The 22974-nt window shown below is 44.4% G+C and overlaps 2 protein-coding genes across 8 annotated transcripts in view; one reads left to right on the forward strand and one right to left on the reverse strand.

Annotated features, from left to right (window-relative positions):
* The window catches only part of BCL2L13 (BCL2 like 13), a 67074-nt gene extending 63311 nt beyond the window's left edge, over window positions 1–3763 (forward strand). The window contains exon 7 of the mRNA XM_054035553.1: window positions 1647–3763. Within this exon, the coding sequence (XP_053891528.1) occupies window positions 1647–2465 (819 nt within the window). The 3' untranslated portion in view covers window positions 2466–3763. The remainder of the gene's footprint in view (window positions 1–1646) is intronic.
* A 5601-nt stretch (window positions 3764–9364) lies between these two features.
* BID (BH3 interacting domain death agonist) overlaps window positions 9365–22974 on the reverse strand; it is a 33762-nt gene continuing 20152 nt past the window's right edge. For 6 of the 7 annotated variants that reach the window (XM_054035592.1, XM_054035601.1, XM_054035575.1 and 3 more), the window contains exons 2-7: window positions 17536–17642; window positions 16461–16528; window positions 15306–15513; window positions 14035–14174; window positions 11719–11931; window positions 9365–9463 (exon numbers count right to left, since the gene is read on the reverse strand). In XM_054035592.1, coding sequence (XP_053891567.1) covers window positions 11722–11931; window positions 14035–14174; window positions 15306–15513; window positions 16461–16469 — 567 coding nt within the window. In that variant the 5' untranslated portion in view covers window positions 16470–16528; window positions 17536–17642 and the 3' untranslated portion in view covers window positions 9365–9463; window positions 11719–11721. The remainder of the gene's footprint in view (window positions 9464–11718; window positions 11932–14034; window positions 14175–15305; window positions 15514–16460; window positions 16529–17535; window positions 17643–22974) is intronic. The other variant, XM_054035618.1, reaches the window with a different exon arrangement.

Below are 22974 nucleotides of genomic sequence, written 5' to 3' on the forward strand. Positions count from 1 at the left end.
TCAATGCTTTAGGATTCAGAAATGAATTACTAGAAACGCATTGAGTCCTTCCTTGTATAGTCTGGGGGCATAGTGCTGCTTCCAGCAGAGGAAAGGATAACAACTTAATGGCAGCTTGCTTGTACAGCCTCCCTTTCTGACATGGGAGTGCGTAGGTATTGGTTTTGTCAACTGTTGCAGTTGTAAACCAGATTTGGGCACTCTCAGAATGAATTTGTGTGATGGGTGAAGATAGGGAGTTTGGAAGTGGAGCATAGAGAGGCAGTAAACAAAGTAAGCATGGAAAGAGACAGAAGTAGGACAAGGAACTTGAATTCATAGATGTTTGGGGGGGTATCACTCCTGTATGTACTGTTTGTGAGAGGTGATATGAAACACTGCCTCCAAGAAAGAAGGGGTGTAAGTGTTTGAAGTGAGAAATTACTTGGAGCAAATTTGGAAAGGTTACTAAGTTTCAGGTTTGGGGGAGTCCATCTTTTCTCATCTCTTTCAAGCGATGATGGGATTGTGTAGGGAAACTTGCTGATCAGGCAGAATGTAAGTGGAGAGCTGAAGATACTCGAGAGAAGGGGGCTGAATGGAAGTGGAGGAATAAAGAGTTGTGTAAAGTTCAGTTTTGCAACACTGGCCAAATGTTCTTGGAAAATGAAAAATGACTTTTGGTGGGGAGAAACAATCCAATTTTGTGTTTTGTTTCAAATTCTTTGTTATTAAGTCAAGTGCCACGTGGCTAACATCAGAGTTTTTCCTCTGTTCTTTTTAAAATCTCATTTGTTGTCATACCCACCTGAGGTTTTCCTTTGCCTTTAGAAATAACTTCCTCTTGCAACTTCTCTCTCAAAGTGAAACTCTTCAGAATAATAAAAGACTTGGTCAGTGGTTCTTGGATGGTTGTCTGTGGTCAACTGGGAATCCACAAAGCTGCTTCTGCCCCAAGAGTCTTTCGGTCTTCAGACACTGACATTTCCTACTGATTGGAGTCCAGTAGCAAACTTCTAGGATGTCTAGAGTTTTTACCCAACTAAATAAAAAACCCTAGGCAGCTCTCTGCCCTTTGTGTGGCTGCTTTTGGTTGTTTCTATGGTTTAATTAAAATTGTCGTCAAATCTGTGAAGAATGCCAAAATTGAAGGAGTAACAAAGGATGGAACTCGTTTACAAACTAGTAGGACAGATTTTGAGCAGTAGGGGCTGCAGGTAACAGGTTTAGTATTAATACATGAAAAGCCTCTAAACAAGCAGTATAGAGCACACATAAAATGGGAGAGTGGAGATGAAACCAAGCTTTTGCACCCATTTTGTTAAAATAAATTCACTTCCATTTTTTCTGGTTACTGATGTCCTACATTTTATTCGTATAACTAAGCACTATATTAGTTCCAGAGAAGGGTGGGATCCAAGGAGCAGCTCTGTCTTAAAAAATGGTCCCACTTTCTGAAAACTCCACTTGATCAAGGCAACTCTTGTTACCCAATCTGAAATGTAGAAGAGAGAAATTGCCCCTTGGCAAAGGCCAGCTGGTTCTTTTGCAGAGCCTTGTGAGGCTACCAGCCTGTGTTGCTCTTCCATGAAACTGTTATCCGGGAGGATATGCTGTGAACTCTGCTGGTCTTTACTGATCTGGTGTGTTCTCTGCCTTTCTTCCAGGGTACTGTCTTTAGTCTGGATTCTGAAGAAGAGGAATACCACGCAGTCATTGCAGAGGACAGCAATGACATCTACATCCTAACCAGCGAAAACTCTGGACAGGTGAGCCCCCCAGAGTCTCCCACAGTGACTACATCTTGGCAGTCAGAGAGCCTGCCTGTCTCTTTGTCAGCTAGCCAGAGCTGGCACACTGAGAGCTTGCCGGTATCTCTTGGACCTGAGTCCTGGCAGCAGGTGGCTATGGATCCTGAAGAGGTAAAGAGCTTAGACAGCAATGGAGGTGGTGAAGAAAGGAGCGAAAATAACTCTTCCAACTCTGACATTGTTCATGTGGAGAAGGAGGAGATACCGGAGGGGATAGAGGAAGTGGCAGTGTCATCAGTGGCTCTGGAGACTGAGACTGCACAGGAGGTGTTCCTGGAATCTCCTCCTTTGCTGGAGCTGAAGTCTGAAGCTGGGATTGTGGCTCTTGAAAAAGCGAGCCCCTCTGCACCTTTGCTTACAGAACATGAGGAAGAGGGAGAGGTGGCTGAGGAGCCTGTTGAACCAGAAATCCCCTTGTTGAGTAAACCTGTACAGAAACCAACCCCATCAGACGAAAAGGCTGCACCAGAACCTGAGAAAATACTGCCTCCAGAAGGGGAAACGAAAGTGGGAAAGGAAAGCCATTCGGAAGAAATGGAAGAGAAATCCCCAGCTGGAGAGGAGAAACCCATCCTGTTGCCAGAAGGCAAATCTATACTGCTGTATGGTGGGGCTGCTGCAGTAGCTATTCTAGCTGTGGCCGTGGGAGTGGCGCTGGCGCTGAGAAAGAAGTAACGGGGCTCTCTTGCTGAGGAGTGGGGAGAAAGTGGGATCCAAATTTTTTAGTTGCATTAACTAAAGGTTCAGCTGCCTGCTGTTAACTGGACATTTGTATAACTTAAACGGTGATGGGGTGAAGTTATTTGATAAGGCTGTGGACAATCATGTTTTTTAGTAGAATTGGAGCGGAGACTGTTGGCTTTTTTTGTTTTTGTTTTTTTTCCTGATTAAAGTACAGGGGTATTTTAAAAAGGTCAAATCTGCACATTTCAGAACCGCGCGCAGGTGCTGAGGAAAGGGGGTGCTTGTACACTGGAAACTGGAACAGAAAATTTCAGGGGCAGGAGAGGGCTGGTTGCTGCTAACCCCTGGAATTTTTAGCTTCCCTGAGTGAGCTGCTGTTGCAGCTACCCTGTTTGTCACTTCCCTTTGTGCCCCTTAGACCCTCCTAAAAACAAACCTACAGAATAAACCAGCCACCTTAATCCTGTAGCGTGAGGCTGGTCTCCCTTTTGTCTCAGCTTCCTCTCAGGTACTGCACTGCTCTAACCACCTAGGTTCCTTCTAAACCCTAGTGGGAGAGTGCTCATACTATACCTCTTTTCTCACGCCTATTTAGCCCCTGATGCTTCCTGATTCCCATCTTGTAAAGATGCTGCCTCTATATATATATATATATATCTGTTTTCTCTGAGCACTCTGTTGGTGGGAGAGATGCACAGGCCACCACCTCTGTGCTAGACGGGAGTGTGGGGGAGATGCACTGTTTGCCCATCTAAGAGAACCTTTGGCTCCCTCCTGTGCATCCCACAGATCAGTCACCAGAGAACATGACTCTCATTTGGGTCACTGTGCCATTTTCATAAGATCTTGATGCTAGTGCTTATTCAGTGGATAAAATATGACTACCCAGGATTTATAATTAAATTCAGAACACTGTGAGGCTGACATCACCTGTGAAATCAAAGATTAAATGGTTGCTTTGTCCTTACCTTGGGCTGCAGTTCTATATTTTCTTGCATGAGTTAAGCGCAGAGCGTATTTAGTCTTAACTCGGCCTTGGTTATGACAAACTGACAGAATCCTTGATATTCAAAGTAACTGATGCTAGTAACTAAACCAAATAGCATTAAATATTTCCTTTGTTGTTTGCCTGTGGCTTCTGGCCCTAGGGTGAATGACGTTCTGGGAGCCAGCGTGGTGCAGTTTCGTAATGCAAGTTTTGTGCACTACGCAAAAGTAATTGGTAAATGTTCCTAAATACTTTGCAGATTCAATAAATGATAATAAAGTTACTTTGGAAAAACATTCTATCCCCCTTCGTCACAACCTTTGTTCTTAAAATTTATAAGTAAAATCTTTAAGGTATTATTACCATGTGCATTAGTTGACTCAGATCAACCATGCGTGTTCCTATTTCATAGAGCGTGTGTGTGTGTATATATGAATGCATGTGTGTACTGCACCTTTATGGACATGGTCTTTGATTCCCTAGGTAAAACTGCTGGTTTCCTTTCGGTGTTTATGCTGGTTCGGGATAGATGGAGGTAGGTGAAAAGGAACTTGGGATAAAGTGAAAATGGAAACCATAATGTATGCTTTTTAAAGCATAAGACAACCTATTTTATTTCTGATTACCTTACTTGCTGCCTAGGATGTAAATGGACCTGTCCCTTACACTATTCTCATCCAAATTATTAGTATTCCTTTTTGTCTTGAGCTTTTTATTTTCAAGTGAAATGAATTTGTATCTCTTCCTGTCTCTTCCCACCCCAAAATGCTGGCAGTTGACAAAACCCAGTAGTCCAGGAATTTTGCACTCTAATCTTGAGCTAGGGTGGGTTTTGTATATAGGCTTCTAGAGGTTTGGGCTGAGGAACAGAGAGAATGGTGGGGAAAGGGTCCTTAAAGCTGGTGCCATTACTGTGGAAGGAACCTGCTTAGCTCAGGAATTTTGGACTCTGCCGATCACATCCCTGTATTACTGTATATAAGCTGGGCTACTCTTACTCCATACGAATTGTAGCAGGCTGGCCTTAGAAGTCTTCGTTGTAAAATTGAACTAGTTCTTTTCCTGGCCACTTCTAGCTGCTCTGGTTGGGATCCTCATTGCTGTGCAGTGAGTGTTCAGAGTCGTCATAGCAAGTATTGCCTCATGCTGCATAGATTTTTCTGTGAGGGTGCAGTTACAATAGTGACATTGCTGTTTTCCTTGTCATAGCTTCCTTCTCTTACCTCCCTGCTGTAGGTATTTTATAGGAAGGACCCCACTATTACTCGTGTCACAGACATGATACAATTTCCCATTTAGCTTACTAAAATCAGAAGCATTTAAAATGATACAAGTCCAATGAGTAGAAACTACCCCAACCACAGTGGGGATTTTGCTGTTCAGTGTCTAGTTGCTCCTCTAGGGAAGGTACTGCTCTATTCTTCTGTTACTTTATCCACACCAGTGTGGAAGGCCTCTTTATTAGTCTACAAACAGCTGCTGCTCTTTGCAGGCTATTCTTATGGCTAGGGGCTGCTATCATCTCACTAGTGACAGTGAAATTTTGTCCCTAAGGCGATATACTTTTATGCTTGGCAAATGAGAGGGAGACAGGAGAGCCCCCATCCTTAGTTTCACAGTGGGTGCTAAAACTAGCCTCAGCTTTAGGTTAAGATCTGAGTACATTTCCCAGTGCATTCTGGATAGTATATGCAAATTGTGAAATGCGCTCTTCTCACCTCACCGTAAAAGTTCCCTGTACTAGATACTCACACTGGAATTAGAGAAGAATAGTTTTTTACAGGCCAGGGAAGGAGAAATCATTTTCTACTATGTTGAGATCAATAGAGATACAAGACTCACTCATGTATTGTTAAATTGAAACATGTGTTTTCTTCCATCACAGTAACACAAACTTTTCCTACTGTGTACAATTGTTCACCGGGACTCTAGTCCCACACTAGGGAAAGGGAGAGGAGAAGACAGTGGCAGCAGCAAATAAATTCTTGGCTTAGGATTTTGTTAAATATTCCCCCCCCTCCCTATCAAGAAAATGTGCAGGGCCTTGACTGACTTCTGCTTCAGTAGAGAAGCAGCCACAATCCCTGTTTTTGATTCTTTATTCCCTGATGATGATTCTCCTCATCAGTTCTTACTAATAAGTTACAGTTGGGAAAATATTCTCCTCCCACACTATACATTTGCTCATCTCCATTAGTTTCCACTAAGAATACTGACTCGCATCTTTTGAGTTTGAACCAGTTGTTGCCAACCCTAGCTCTGGCCATTGGGTGGAAGTGATCCAATGAGGGGCACAAACTTGAAGTACAGTTTTGTTGTCATTGGTTTGGAGGCCATGCTTTTGCTCTAAGGTTGATTGTGGATTAGGAAACAGGTAGACTTGCTCCCCCTCCTTAAAGTATGTGGAGGCAATCCTGAAGGTGGTGCTGATCTGAAGTGTGCTGGCCATCTCTCCATGATAGAATGCTTACAGTTGGTAGAGGGGGAGACACTACCTTCGTCATTCATTGTAATGTTACTTTTGTACTGTCATCCACATTAGTATTGCCCTCCCCTCCTTTCCAAAACTAAGTGCCTCCGTGGGTTTTACCTTAATGAATTTTCTACCTTGAACCCTTTTCTTGCAACTCTCTACATTTGTCTGCTGCACATCCTCAAGCTGTCATAAAACTAACTACCAAGCATTTCGTATTTTTTAGCTGTAGACTGCTTTACAAAAACAGTATCAGACTGTGTCCCTCCTTTTACAGAGGGAGAAACTAAGTCTAGAGGAAAGGATGGGGCCTTGGTCAGACTCAGAGGTAGGAATAGAACATATAGCACTCCAGTTTCTGTCCACTGGACTGTGTTGCCTACTACAGCAGCAGTTATTCTCAGATAATTGCTCAGGCTGCATTTAGTAAGCACAACCTCTACATGGCCAGAAACAACTTTTGGAAGCTAGCTTTGTTTTTGGTATTTAAAAACAAACAAAAAAACAAAATCCACCCTCCAAAGACAGCTGTGCTGCCAAAGCAAGTGTAGACATGGCTTTCAGAACTCTTTATTCTAAGGATGAAATCTCATGGGCCTCTCCCTCTAAAATATATGCAGATGAATTCTTCCTTTGTATCTGATTCTATGTACATCCCCATATCCAGTAGGTTACAGGGGAGAAATTTTGATATTCTACAGTGGACTGTGGTGATGTGTGAAACAGAAAATAAACCTGTATTTCTCTCCCCTTCGGGAAACTGGGAGAGCAGCTGAAGCTGTGTATGGCTTTGATAAATTGGATAATTTTAGCACTAAGAGGGCAACAGTGGCATTACTGTGAGCCTGGCTGTAGTTGTGCTTGAGAGCTCAGCGCATTTTAAACTACGACCAGTTTGCTGTGGGACAGGTACTTCACAGGGCTAATGGTTGCAGGTACAGCAGCTATTGAAAGTAACTAACATGTTGGAGCAGGGAGCATTTGAATCGTATGTAGTTGTTCCTGGGTTGGGATAATCACATTTGCTGAGGTTAAACTAGAGCTAGGTTAATAACTGTTTAGCTGGAAAATTAAAACTCCACCCAGCTTGGAACATGTCAGTACAGCTACCCCTGCCTACAGCACTGAACACTTGATACAGTCCATGTTCTTTGCTTTGTAAAGGATTTTCTATCATTTTAATTTATCCTATTTACAGTTGACCCTCTTTAGGTCCCATAGGCAGAGTGCAGTGACTATCCATTTGTTCCCTTGCAGCTAGTGGCCTGAGGGAGCTTTGATGCCTAATTAAAATCTGCATCAAAAGCAGCTGATTTCCTTGCTCTAGCTGCTGGGAAACTGAATGGTCAGAACAGGTGCAATCATTGCTATGCAGCTGAGGATCTCTCCCATACTCTTGGTTTTCTGACTAAACAGTAGTAAGCCCTCTTCTTATTCAAACAGTAAAGTCCCACTCAGACTAAAAGACAGCCCCTTGGTTTGTTATACAAGCAGCAAAATTTAATGGTGTATTTACAGTCTTCCTCTATGCTTCCATTCCAGTAGGTTCCCAGAAATGTAGTTAGCTGCCTTCACATTTTTTTTTTAAATGTTTCTTTTAACAGGCAAGTGCAGCACCTGGGGGCGGTGGGTAATAAACTGTGCCATTTGGTTAATTCAGATATTGTTTCCACAGTGTTAAAGTTCTCTCCAGCTCCAACAGTCTATAAGTGAAAGGTTATGTACATTTTTTCCTTCCCCCAAATGGGACGCTGCTGTAAGACCATAGCCCCCAGCTTGCACTTTAATAAATGGTACAGTTTTCAAAACCAATGTGTGGACCTATTCTTATGCTTGTTCCCTTTTGTCATCCTCTGCACCACCCCGAAGGCATTCCAGTAATCCAAATCCTTGAGCTAACAGCATGCTATTTAACTGAGGTAATAGTGCAGTCTGCTGTAGACAACCCTTTGGATTGGTTATCTCTCAGTGCTGGGCACACTCCAGCTAGCCACATCCTCCCACCACCCTTTCAGCTCCAGTAAAGGAAAAGGCTCATTTATCTTCTTGGCTGCTGAATTTTATAAAGTGATTCCATTTCAGAGGGACAGCAGAAACCTTTTAAAAAAAAAAAAGTGGGGCTAAACTTTCAAGGACAACGGAATTCAGTTTTTTTAAGGTACTTCCTTGCGCGCACACACACCCCCACCCCCCAGTTTGAAAATGGACAACAGTTGCATTTACAATTTTATTAAGTATAAAATATTTACAGGTAATGCAAGAAACAGCAACTCAGAGTTCAGTTCATGTCAAGTGTCACATGGAGACTAACTCATGCCTGGTAGGCCTACCAGGAATGTGATGTTGAAAGAGGATCAAGGTTGACAGCCTCTTAGGTACTGACTACAGAGAGGGACCTATTGAGTGGAAATTAAAGCTAGTGTGTGTTATATGCTCAAGTATGCCCAGATGAATGTTATCTGACTTGATCACATCACTCAATTTTGTTGCTTTTTGCACATGTAAATCAGACATCAACCAGAGGCTTAAAAGAATAATGTGGGGAGGGCAGGCAGTGTTTACTCCCCACTAATGTGCCTAGGGAAAAAACCCTGAGCATACAGTTTACCCCAGCCTGTAGTGAAGGCATACCACTCAGTTAGGTGGTTGCCTCCAAACCAGGCTAGCAGCTAAAGCACCCAGAGGAGTGAAAGATTCACTCCCTACTCTCTGTTACCCTACCCCAGGTGTAAACAATTCCTCCATTGACCTAGCCACTGCTGCTAAGAGGTGGATTACCTATCATGGGGGGGGGGGGGGAAAATGCTTGTTGTCAGAAGAGGCTACACTAGCATAAAATGGGCACAGTAGAAACCTCTACTTTTACTTGCATTGGTAACCAACCCATTTTGCAGTGAGGCTAGATCACTTGCAGTTGATAGGGAAAACTGTGGGACAGTCTTAGAGGATTGTGCTCAGAAAGACTAGAGGGGCTCAGCTTACTGCAGCACAAAAGAACCATTGGCTATGCCTCCAGAAGACCTAGCACTACAGACAAGAGAGCACAGCTTTGAAGTAGAGGTGTGCCATCACACCTGGACTAGGCCAATACCACTATTGATCTCATGCATTAACCTTGCAGGGAAGACACACCCTAACAGGGTGCAGGCTTACTGCCAACAGATCCTATCCTCAGTGCATGGGCTAAAGTTTCAGTAAACACACCTGAGTGCACTGCCAACTGGCACTTCCTCTTATACAGGTCTGCACCAGCACCAAGTCACATTCAATATTTGATAGAAGAAAGTAACAGGCAAGCAATACTCCTACGTGTGTCTGCTGAACAATTGCACAGCTTGAACATTTCTCCTGTACTGAGCTCTGAAAAAACTAAAACATAACTAGGGGGTTGTGCTTTCCCCTTCACAGCTGCATTGCAAAGAATTTAAATGAGGGGAAAAAAAGCAAAGTTTTAATGTTTAAAGTAAATACTCAAAAAGCAATCTTCTCCACAAAAGTCAATGGGACTGGCTCCGCTCTCATTCAACTCTAGAAGGGACACATAGAACAAGGGTTAGCAAAGGCAACAAGCCAAGACAGTATACATGTTTAGTGAAATCCCTGTCATTCTTCCCTGAGAGGGAGAGCATGAATGTGTAAGAAGGAAGGGTCTGACACACTCACACATTCATCACCAGGACAATGGAGAGATTTTAAAAAGGAGCTCCTGGAGAGGAATTTGCCCCTCAACCTACTGTTTATGTTTACAGTCTAGCTGTTTTTAATGACCACCACCCCATTTCTGTGTTCATAGCATCATCCCTTGTGGCCCTTCTGGGAAATTGGTGCTATTTATGACTCCACCTGCCAGATTTCTGTCATTCTAAGGCCTGATGTACATTTAAAAGTTTTGCCAGCATAAATTTGTTGATTAGAGGTGACCCCAAAAAAATCACCCCTAGTGCCGCACAGATGCAGCTATACTGGCAAAACAAAAGTGTGCTTTTGCTAGTATCGCTTATTTCATATGGGGAACTGGTATAAGCTATATCAGTCAGAGTTCTTTTGCCAATATGAGCTGGGTCTATACTAGAAAGGGTTTGCTGGTATAGCTACACTGTGTAGTGTAGGCAAGACTTAAGTGTCAGCCAGGGAGCTAAAGGCTGGTTCTCATGGCAGGAGCCCCCCACAGTAGTCCCACCCAGACACCTTCTCTTCACATCTAAATCTTGGGGATTGGCCAGTTCCCAAGGCAATACACACCTGGGGATCTGTTTCTGCAGTATTAACCTGTAAGAACTGGCTCTGTTGCACACTCTCTGAAATAAGCAGCCCCAAGCAGTGCGTTGAAGTTTGAGTCACCTGAGAAGTGTCACTCATTTGGCCTTGTGCCACCACTCAAGATAGGCAGGCATTGGTAACACACCTATCAGTCAGTTTTCAGACACAATTATTGTAGCCAACACAGTCTACACCATTTGCTAAAACAGCTATGGTTGAAATCCTGACTCCACTGCACAGCCTGAGTAACAGGACTGTGCAATGAGGATCCTCTCCTCCAGCTGTTCTGGAGCCATTGCACTATGTCCCAGAGCTCATGTGCCCTCCCTGTGTTTGTGCAGGAGGAGAGAGAAGAGCTTGTGGATCTAAATAATTCCAGAAATGCTACCTCTGCAAACTAGGATGCAGCTCAGCTCTACAATGCAGACAGTGCTGACCACCTCCCAAGGATACTCCATCACCTTCTGCAGTGAAATGACACTGCTCCCTTTGCTCTCAGATACTTCCATGTCTGCAGACTTGGGCTGGGGGGGTAGCAAGTTTGCCTATGTCAATGCACCATCACTGCCAAGGTTTCAAATACCCAGTGGTACACTATGGGCAAATTAGTTATTTAACATTTCCCCTGTCAATTTTGTAAAGGCAATTCCTTATGTATCAGAGCCCAGCTGCCTTTTCAGTAACAGCTTGGTTTAACCCTAACTTTCTATATCTCCAGCTTTGAAAACACCACCTCCTCAGGACACTTTGACCTCTGACCCCTCAACTACAGATCTTGGCTCACTGTCACTCTAGCTGTGCGTTAGCTCCACACACAGAAAAGAAGAATGGGGTCTCTCTACTATTTAAACATTTCCCCATTCTCTCACTGTAGCTGTCCCTGGGGCACTAAAATTACCTTAACCACTTAGAGTGGTGGTTTCAGGTGGGGAACAGAGAGAGAAGGGGAACCCAGCAGGACAGAAATGGGTGCAGAGACAAGTGGAACATGATCAGAATTGGGGCTCAGTCTGGGCAACTACCTTCTTTGCCCTGGAGGAACTGATCACGCTGGGCCCATCCATGCCACGGCCAGGAGAAGCTTCTGTGAGCAACATGTGACTTATTATTCACACACCTCCTTGCCTACGGGCAGGGAGCTTGTGGACTATCTGTGCTGGAAGAGGTCAACCTTTGGATTTGAACTCAGGGAGCGAGTGGGTGGAGCTTTCTCACACAGCTGCCCCCCAGCTCCCCTTGGCCAGACTCATCCCACAACAGTATTAGTACCTAAGCAGAGTGGGACTCCTGCTCCTGCTGCAAAGCCTTAAGTGGCTATAAGGTAGTAAAGAGACCACTGATTCTATAGGAATATAGATAGCAATTAGAGCTGGAGGGAGCTCCGCTAGATAACATATAATCCCAGTCCCATCCCCCAGCCAGGATTATTCCCTATACTGCTTTGCCCAGTCCCGAGTTAGCAGGGTGCTGCCACTTTTCTTGGGAGACTTCCACAGCTTAAGAGACAGTTTGATGATTCTTACTTGTTATCCCAGGTTGATGACGTAATTGTGGAGGTTCTGGTTGATGTAATTCACAGTGGTGTTAAAGACACGGTGTAGAAGGGATGGCATTTTGTTTGCTACTGTTCTGGCTAAAACCATTGCTAGCACCAACATGGCTTTCTCCCGATCCATTTCCAAAGGTACGGTTCTCATGAGCCCCTCCACTGTATTAGACAGACGCCTCATTATCTCCTGAACAGGGGGGAGAGAAAAAATACAGTAAGTCTCTCTAAATATCCCACTACAGCCTGTAAGAGTGACAAAACATTCACCCACCCAACTGCCCCAAAACGCTGCTACAATCCCTTCAACTCAGAAGCGCATATGGACTCATACTGGGTGGCGTTTCACACCTTGAGTGGCTTTTATGCAACGGTGGTCACCGTCATGAACCGCAGGATTTACACAGGACAGAAGTTACATATAGTGCTGGTAAATTTAAATCTATCTTTACAAACATGCAGTGAGATGTGCTCCCTGCCCTGAAGAGCTTACACACACATTGCCAGATCCTGAAAGGTGCAGAGTGCCCTCCCACTGGACTGGGCCCTAGATTAGACAAGACAAAGACCCAGGACAACAGAGCGGGTGATGGAGGGTACTGATGAGAAATTAATCCAGATGCTGCTCTGGATCAGTGAAAAATACATATATCCCCAGCAACACAATCTAGATCAGTGCTGGGCAACCTGAAGCCCGCGGGCTGCATGCGGCCCATCAGGATAATCTGATTGCGGGCCGCGAGACATTTTGTGGATGTTGACCGTCCACAGGCCCGGCCCCCCGCAACCACTGGGAGCTGGGGGGCTGTGCCTGCTGACAGTCAACTTCAGCAAAATGTCTTGTAGCCTGCAATCAGATTACCCCGATGGGCCGCATGCAGCCCGCAGGTTGCCCACCACTGATCTAGATGCTCCACAAACTAAAATGCGTAACTACTCTAAGCAACGCACAAAAAGCTTATCTAGTCCCACACAAAAAAGGTGCATGTCTCTCCCTCCTATATTGCTGGAGTTTAAAAAAGTTTTACGCCAAGGTCATAAATTGGAGGCCTAACAAGGTCCTGAACACTCTCAGCTGCCACTGAAGGTCAGTGGGAATCGTGGCTACTCAGAGTCTTTCAGGACCAGACCATTAGATTTTATACAACAAGGGGTTTTATTATATGAATAGACAGATTGTTTAAAATAATCCAGCATTGTCTACCACGTGCCACTTGCTGAGAGTTTGACTCTGGAGCATAATAGATCACACACTGCATTTGCCTGTAACTTGCACAGAGATGCTTGGGAAACATTTCCTGGGCAAGAGTGGACGGGCACCAAAATGCCACACTTACCTGAAGATAATGGAGAGCTCCAAGGAGGTGAACAAGACTGACTAGCAGATCTAGATCTCAGTCCTTCTGAGAGGAAGGTTGGTTTATAGCTAAAGCACATGAGTGGAATTGGAAGAGCTGGTCTTTATTCCTTCCTCTAAGGGTTTTCTGCAACATCCAACATTCTAGTATCTAAGTGTTGCTGAGTTTCTGCAACGGATAGTATTACTTAAGCACCAGTGTGCTTAGCTGTGTACATGAAACAGCTGAGAGTCTTACAGTCTTAACAAATGCACAAGGTTCACTGTTAGCTAAGTCACTTAGGGCACATCTACATTGCAAAAGCCAAACTAAACTAAAAAAACCCACAAACCCAGAGCAGTGAGTCTCAGAGCCCTGATCTTCATGCTAAAATGGCAGTGGAGTGGAGATGTTCCTGCTCAGGCTGGAGCCCAGGCTCTGAAACCTGATGACGGGGGTGGCTCTAAGAGCCCGGACTCCAGTCCAAGCAGGAATGTCTACGCTGCTATTTTTAGCCCTACAGTGTGAGCCCCAGACAGTTGATTCAGACTCAGACTCGCCACTGTGGGTTTTTTGGCAGTGATTTTTGGCCTGATTTTCAGGAGGTGCTGAGTCCTTGCAACTCCCACTGATGTCAGTGGCCACAGAGTGCTAAGCACATCTGAAAGTCAGGCCCTTACCCTATCTGTGCCTCAGCTTCCCCACTGCAAGATGGGGATGACAACACTGCTGGACCTACCTCTCCAGGGGGTGTGAAGCTGATGTAATGTTTTCTGGGATCTTTACATGGAAGGTGCATGCAAAGGATGGATTCTTGTCCTGGTCATGCGGAAAGCATGAAGCTACCTAAAATAACAATCCAGGCAACTCTCCATTCTTGCTGATCACATCCAGAGGGATCTGTTACATTTTCGTCTTTCTTTAGTTATTGCTAATCAGCTGAATTCCTCACTTACCTCTTTGGACAGATTCTCATTCACAAATTGCTGCACTAGATCATTTACTACTCTCTGATCGATCTCCCTAGCCACTTGGTCCCCGATCTCAGCAAGCCGAGCTCCGATGAGCTGGAAAGTGGCCTCATCAACCACAGAACCTAATTCCAGCAAAATAAAGAGATGGTTTTAAACAGGATTTTGTTCACACACAGACATGACCAAATCTAGGTCCAGTGCAGGTGTACAACAGGCTCAAGTACCCCAAAAGCGCTCTCACTGTCATCTGCGCACAGCAGCTCTTCCCACAAAGTGTTCAAAACTACTACATGCCTCAGGGATCATTCCACTCATCACTGACATGGAGCCACCTCTGAGGTGGAACACGATAGCCCGGAATGGAGAGCAGAATGTCCAGCAGCACTACGCAATAGCTCAGGAGAAACATTATCTCACCCAAATGATACTTCAGGGGGAATTTAAAATATAGCTACTGAAATGAAATTTGGCCAGGCCACTGTGGTAACACCCTCATCCTGGAGGGTAAAAAAGCCACGTGATCTTTCACAACCATGGTCAGGACCTCTTACATCTCATCTAGAATACAGCATCTCTATTACCAGAGCCACCTCTGACACCATCCTGGGGCCATTAGTTCAATACCGATTTGGAGGGCAGAGTGCCATCTACTATAAACACCTGGATTTATCTGAGAGATTACCCATCCAAGAGTAGTTAAGCAGGCCCAGGCCTGCTTAGCTTATGAGACTGGATGAGGTCACAGCCCAAGGTGGTATAGCAATGCCCCTGGGGGCACTACACTGTAGATAACAGTCAGTACTACTCCTGTTGAATCAGCCAGCATTGGATACTGTTTTCCCATCACACAGGCAAAGCAAAATGTGGTGAATTTCAGCCCAAATAGCAGAGATATGAGTTGTTCCTAAAGTCCCAGTTCGAAACTAGCTAACAGGTGCCAAGTATCTAAACACTTTCTAAAACTCAAGGCCTAACAAAGTAGACTGGAGTTTGGGGCTCCATTAAGGCAAACTGCAAGGGTGTGGAAGAAAAGGCATCTAGGTACTATGGTGACGAGTGCTCCAGAAATACCTAGACAGGTAAGATAAGGTGCTAAGCATCAGCTGTACCATCCGAACTGAGAAAGCCTAATTTGTTAATGTCAAGAGCCACAGCACAGCAATATTCCACAGAGAAAATACTCCCTGTACCATTCTGCTACAGAAGAGCTCAGCTTCAGAATGGTGGGATAAGGGAAGGAGGAGAGTACTTACCTGGCTCACCATTCTGGAACCGGCCACTCCGATTCCCATCTGTTTGAAGCTCCCCATCATCAAACTCAACAGCGAGGAAGTTTTTTGATGGGGAAACCATCACCTCGTTTCTCAGAGAATCCAGCTCTTTGCTGAAATCACAGTTGTGACAGTTCTTCAGAAAGGAATACACGAGGATGCACTCCACCTGTACATCGCCATGCAGACTCTAAAAATAAGCACCAATAAGTCATCATGAATCTGACAGCCAACAAGACACTCCTGCCTGAGAGGACTGTTTTCCACTACTGTCTCTCTATTGTGGACCTCCTCCAGGAGCCTGAAATAATATTAACCGAAGAGGTTGCACTACTGCATTCTGATTGTCATGGCTTTGTTTATGTGTAGGACCTACAGAAAGTGCTGCATGATTTTTGTTTTTACTAATCCAGTGGTGGAAGGATTAATTTAAGATGCTCCATGTATTTCAAGCTGCAGTTTAAAACTACCATTTTAAAACATGTACTTACACAAACTTCAGACCATAAGCCTATTACCTTGAATTTATTCTATTTCCCGTTATAAATATAAGCAACTGATGTCCATTTACCATTTAAAAATAAGCAATGTGAGATATTAACCAGGGGAGGGTTCTCACACCAAAAAAAATACAGACTCTTCAAAAGTTAAGAGCACATCTTTCATCTCACTGTTTGACTGGGACCCAGACAAGGTCAATAATGACCATGTTCAGCTAGCATCAGAAAGAGAGCATTCAGCTGGAGTCTGATCTCAGATATGCAGGCACACCCATCCATACAGACTGGGGAATGAGCTGCCTGTATGGGTGGCAGCGTGTTGGCAGAAAGTCCAAGCTGTACAGAAACGTGGTGCCTGCATACCCAAACTTGCACAGGGACTAGGAACCAAAATGAGTTCAGACTGAGCATCCCCCAAATTATTAAATGTTAAAGACTACACTTTTTTGGGCCTATATTTTAAAAAGCGACTAAAGTTGAGCACCCAAAATCACTAGATACCTCAAAAGAGGCCTGATTTTCAGAGGGTCAGGGCAGAGGTAAATCACACCCCTTAAGCTGGGCACACAAGATCACCAGTCACTTCTGAAAATTTAAACTTACAGAATTTTGAAACAAAAAACCTTTTGGAACTGACCTGATCCATGCTGGCTGCTGGGCTGGTGCAGCTGTGTCACCCTTAGCTTTCAACCCACGAGTCCTTTCCTTGCAAGGGAACAAAAGGAAGATGCCAACAAGCCTGCAAGCCACTTTGTCCCAGAGATTCTCCTTGTCAAGCCCTTACTGATCCAGCCCTGCTTTGCGGAGCATGGGCCTTCCCCAGGAACACAGGCTTGGTGATTTGGCAGTCATACGGAAGGCTGTGAACACTGGACCAGATGAGCAAGTAGGCCCCTTTTTAGGAGTGAAGAGGGATGGGATAGGAGGACACAATGCCCCCCCTCACTGGTAGCTCCACCTTCCTGCTTTATGAATAGGCATGATAATGGAGAGGCGGGGGGTGGGGGTGGGCTGACAATCACCATGACAGCAAGTGACCTGGAAAGGAACAGGGGCTTTTAGAGTCAGGGCCTTCTGCCTTAGGTAGGGCCAGCTGTCGGAATGGAGAGCAAGTTTAGCTCGAGGTGGACCTCTGGCCTGGCTAGTGAAGGATCCAAGATGCCCTGATCATAGGCGCCGACTCCATGGGTGCTCCGGGGCTGGAGCACCCACGGGGAAAAATTGGTGGGTGCTCTGCATCCACCGGCAGCTCCCTCCCCAAGCTCACCTCCACCTCCACTCCGCCTCCTCCCCTGAGCGCGCCACCGTGTCCTGCTTCTCCACACAGCTGTTTCGCAAGGCAAGCCTGGGAGGGAGGAGGGGGAATACGGCACGCCTGGGGGAGGAAGCGGGGCTGGGCGGGGATTTGGGAACGGGTCCAATAGGGACAGGGAGGGGCAGAGTTAGGGCGGGGACTTTGGGGCAGGGGTGGAGTCGGGGCGGGGTCACAAGCACACAGTGGCGCAGAAAAAAGTTGGCACCTGTGGCCCTGATTACCAAGTCATTTGGTTCGTGGTAAGGGTATTTTGGTAGCTTCCTGCCTTTAGCTGTGGGACACTCCTGTTCATTTATAAGTGAACCAGCCTGAGCCAGTCAACCTTGCACTGCCCCTGGGGAGTACCTAACACACAGCCTGCCCCCTAGGTGTACAGGAAATAACCCAGTTCAAGTACCTGGTGTTGTCGAGAGTCAAGCTGTTTGTATCCTGCCAAAGGCCTCCAATCACGTTTAATAAAAGCTCCTTAGCACAGCCATGCCACTGCTACAATTCCAGGAAAACCTAGAGGGGGAACATGAGCAATCAGTCACAAACAAACCGTTTTCAGAAAAAACAACAAGGAGTCCTTGTGGCACCTTAGAGACTAACAAATCTATGTGGGCATAAGCTTTCGTGGGCCAAAACCCACTTCATCAGATGCATGGAGTGGAAAAAAAACCCAGTAAGTAGAATATATATTATAGCACATAAAAAGATGGGAGTTGCCTTACCAAGTGAGTGGTCAGTGCTAACGAGGCCAATTCAATTAAAGTGGAAGTGGCCTATTCTCAACAGTTGACAAGAGGGGTGAATACCAAGGGTGGGAAAATTACTTTTGTAGTGCTAACGAGGCCAATGCAATCAAGGTGGCCCATTTCCAACAGCTGACAAGAAGGTGAGAGTCTTAGCAGAGGGAAAATTACTTTTTGTAGTGACCCATCCACTCCCAGTCTTTATTCAGACCTAATTTGATGGTGTCCAGTTTGCAAATTAATTCCAGTTCTGCAGTTTCTCGTTGGAGTCTGTTTTTGAAGTTTTTTTGTTGAAGAACTGCCACTTTTAAGTCTGTTATTGAGCGTCCAGGGAGACTGAAGTGTTCTCCTACTGGTTTTTGAATGTTACAATTCTTGAGAATTTCAGAAAGGCAGACTCACAAATGCCTGGAGCTCCCTCTGCTGGAACAGGGGGGCTTCTACTTAGTTTTTTTGAAGGAATTTAGTTCAGGTGAATAGTGCCAAACGCAGAGCTCTGAACTCTGCTCTGTCCAACGAGAGGATACTGCGTGGGCTTCGGAGTTGCAAGCTGGCCCCACATCACAGCCCATGTACACCAAACCTGACCTGGATGGGCCCAGCTGTAAGGGGAGACAGGAGTTTCATCTCCAACTCCACTAACTCCTTGGTCTCTGTGCTGAGGGTGCCAGCTGCAGTGGTGTTTTTTTGTTTATTTGTTTTGCAATGTGGACACTAGTTCACCCAGGATGGGCTGAGGGCACCAAGACACTTCTGATGTGATCTTCCAGTCACCACTGACCGGCACTAGCTTTAAACTTTGCGCCACTCCATAACACTTTCTCACATCTGTCCTGGCCCCTGTTGGAACAGTTTAAGGTGGTGAACAAAACTCTGCATTAAAATGACTCAGAGTGCAGGTGGAAAAGAGGAAGTTAAAAAAAAAAACAAAAAAAAAACACAGAAACTTACAAACTTCAAGCTCAGATGCAAGCCACAAGAAGACACAAACTGTTCAGGAAAGAAAAGGTATTTCCCAGCTTTTTGGAGGGATTTTACAGATTTGTGATTTCCAAAAAAAAAAAAAAACCACACATACAAATACTTGGGCAGCAGTTCTTTTATCCATGATTTCTCAGAATTTACCTGGTTCCATCTAACAGCCACACATTAACCAATTAGATCTCAGAAAAAATTGGGGCCCTGCATCAGACCATTGGTCCATCTAGTTCAACACCCTGTCTCAGTCAGTGACCCACAACATATGTGATGTAAAAATCTTCCATAATGTACCAGACCAGCTGTGTCATGAAGGAGGCAAAAAGACCTCCTTTCTATTCTCCTCCTGATACCAGAGAAAACTCCCCAGACTCCATTTTGTACCTCTGTCTTCCATTTTAAATAAGCAAGAGGCACTCCATGATTAAGTGAAAGCTGCAGGTCACACAGACTAAAAATAAAATTGGTGGGAAAACCAAAGTAGGAGAAAGGTCAGCAGATCATAACTATGAGGTAAATAACAATTGCAGGCTAAAAACAGAACTGATAGTTTGAAATGATTGGCAGTTGGCATGCACCCAAGTAGGATCTGACAGGAAGATATTAGCAGAAGTGTCTAGAAAGTTTTGACAGGACAGTATAAAAGTCAGGGTGTCTCAGTAGACAACTGACATGAGGAGGGAAGAGCTGAAGAAGCAGAGACCTGAAAGACAAGCAGAGAAAGCAGCACCACCACCACCAGAGGGAATCCTGTCAATAGAGCAAAGTCAGCAGACAAAATAGGCTTGTCAGTCAAAGTTATAGTCATAGTATAGGATAGCACTGTGTGTGTGTGTGTGTTAATAAAGATATATGTATGTGTGTTGACTGTGGAGGAAATGTTTATATGTAAGACCTAAAGAACTGTTATCAATTGCTGTCAGCAACCTGCAGCAGACTGGCCATTGGAAACAGGGTGCAGCCACTTAGGAACATTTCAAACCACAAGGCAATATGGTTTGGGATGCTCTTTGAATTGCTATAAGGGAATCTGCACCAATAAAAAGGTGCCGGGTTTTGGAAAGAACACTGTTTTGTGCCAATCATTTATCAGAAGGTTGTAACCATGTCCTCCAGGTATTTCCTTAGCCACCCTGGAGACCCAGACCTTAGGAAAACAAGTTGGTTAATAAGTGGGCTGTTTTGAGGGAACCATTGGTAAACCTGGGACAGAGTGATAAATGAGCGATTCTGGGGGCACCCTAATTCTATTTTCAAGACCCTGAAACAGGATGTTTGATCACCCTTTTCTTAGGCCTTGTCTTCAGTACAAAAAAGCATGTTAACTTGAGGTAAAATCCTAGTGAAGACAAGGCAGTTTGTAGTTTTCACACGAGCTAGCAGGTAGAGGTAAACCCTGGGCTCCCCCATAGTCTTTAATTTGACTCGCTAATTTGTGTGGAAACTACAAATTGCATAATCTTCATGAGGATTTTACTTCGTGTTAGTTAACTTGAGATAAGAACACACCTTTTTTTTTTTTTTTCTTAAAGTGAAGGAAGACTTGTATATATTCTCCTCCAATGATGGCCCACCCCACTACTAAAGGGCTAAAGTTAATAGTGCCATGCTAAAAAGTCTATAATTAATGTCCCTAAACATTCTCTCAACTTTAATGTACACTGCACCATCATGATAGGGTTTTATTTTTGGGGGGCGAGGGGGTGTTGTGGTTTAAGCTAAGAATATGGAAAGGAAGTCCTTTGTGACTGCCTATTCACCATAAGGCTTGTCTTCACTGCAGAAGTAACCTGGCCTCTTACTCAGTTGTTGCCCGTAACCTGATTCCTGTCCACACATAAAAACCACCCTACATCAGAGGGAGAATCTCAGCTTTCAAGTGGTATCAAGCAATTTCTACATCTGCTGTTCTGCAAGATAGTGGAAACAGTTAAAAACCATAGTTGAGTTGAATTGTGGGGGGGAAGCAAAAGCGTAATCCAAATGATGTGTTTTAAAAGCATGGGTGTCACATTTATCTTCATATGTGTTCTTATATATTAATAAAAATAATACATTCAGCAAAACAAAAGCTAATATCTGTAACTCTGCTGTGGTCCCTGCTCCCTGAGAAGCTGGTTGGTGCATGGTTATACAAGCACAGAAATACAGGGCTGGAAAGGACCTCAAGAGGTCATCTAGTCCATCCCGCTTTGGAGGGGTAGGACCTAGTAAAGCTAGACCATCCCTGACAGATGTTTGTCCAACGTATTCATAAAACTCTTCAATGATGGGGATTCCACAACCTCCCTTGGAAGCCTATTCCAGTGCTTACCCACCCTTATAGTTAGAAAGGGTTTCCTAATAGCTAATCTAAATCTCCCTTGCTACAAACTAAGATGATTACTAGTTATCCTACCCTTGATGGACAATTAATCACCATCCTCTTTATAACCACCATTTAGGTATATGAAGACTTGTATCCCCCCTTCTCAGCCTCCTGTTCTCTAAACTAAACACGTTCAATTCTTTCAGCCTTTCCTCAGACGTCCGGTTTTCTAAACCTATCATCATTTCCATTGCTCTCCTCTGGACTCGCTCCAATTTTGCCACATCTTTCTTAAAGTGTGGCAGTCAAAACTGGACACAGTACTCCAGCTAAGGCCTCACCAGCACTGAGGAGAGCAGGACAATTACTTCCCATGTCTTACATAATGTAGCTAGGAAAGAACTAAACAACTGCTTTATTCCAGGTATTTCAAAAAACAGGCTTGTAATCCAGAGTCTCACTAGTATAAACACATACTCTTAATATGTTCCAGCGACAGCTAACTAACTCATCACCATGTTTCCCCCACCATGACATACACATTGTACTCCAACTTATTCAAATGCCTTAAGGAACCATTTGAAACGTTTGAACAATTGTTTTAGATAAACAAACTTCACCTTCTATATGAATTTCACAATGAGGGGCAGAAATAATATAAGTGCAAAACAGCTCTGACATTGTTTGAGCATGACTCACCATATCCTAGGGCTGCCATTTCCAGCTCACGTACGCATACTGTGGTGACTAGATGAGAGCTAGCGTGAGTATAAACAGTAGTGTAGCTGTGGTAGCATGGGCAGTGGCAGCACTGCTCAGTCATGCCAAGTGCAACCTCGCTTGAACCCTGTGGATATGTACTCAAGATGGCTCAGTTGTGCTGCCACTGCCCATGCTACAGTGGTTGCACTACTACTCATACTCATGCTAGCTCTCCATCAAGCTAGCATGAGTATGTGTGTATGCAAGCTGGGAATCACACTCCTAGCTCGGCATGTAAAGGTAGCCTAAGAAAAAATACTTAATATAACAATAAGCCACTCTAGGGGTCTTCGTTACTAGTCTATCAGAACACACCTCACATATGTTTCGGATGACCCAAGGTGTGGACCAACTATCTAATGCACTCTCAAGTGGCTTAGTGCTATTAGAGTTTAGGGCCAAGATTTTTAAAAGTGATTAGTGATGGAGTGCCTCAGTTACTGGGCACCCCACTTGAGATAGCTTAAAGGGGTCTGATTTTCAGAGGGTGGTGATCAGCACTTTTTGAAAAATCAGGCCCCTTTAAGGAGTCTCAGATTGGACCCCTAAAAATGGAGCCATGAAGAGTCAGTAAACACTTGAAAATCTTGGTCCAGATCATTAGTTTTAGATGTATTTAAACTTTTAAAGAGAGACTTTTAATTGTTTTTCATCCTTGCACTATGGAAAACAGTTTGTGGTAGAAAAACATGAAAAAACAGTATGGAAAAGGCCATAAACTCCTTTTCTGCTTTGGATGTTGATTTATTATATGATTATATTATATTACTCCTTTTATTTAGGAAACCTGAGCTCATTAGGCCCCACACCCCAAGCCTGTCTGCCCTTAAGAAGCAGTTTGCAGAATAACAGTGAAGTTTCAATTCACTTTCTACTGAAAATAAATCTCCTCTGGGAGCAATTCAATACTCCCAATTATTTATATAAACAAGTGAATTTAAAATGGCCAGAGGCCACAAATTGCTTCTGAGAGGCAGGGAGGCATTTAAAAGTCAGTCACTTTAATTCCTTTTGGTCTTCACTCCCTCCCCCTCCATGGCGCCTTTAAAAACTC

This window comes from Malaclemys terrapin, chromosome 1 (assembly GCF_027887155.1).
Source record: "Malaclemys terrapin pileata isolate rMalTer1 chromosome 1, rMalTer1.hap1, whole genome shotgun sequence".
In the NCBI taxonomy this organism is placed as follows: Eukaryota; Metazoa; Chordata; order Testudines; family Emydidae; genus Malaclemys; species Malaclemys terrapin.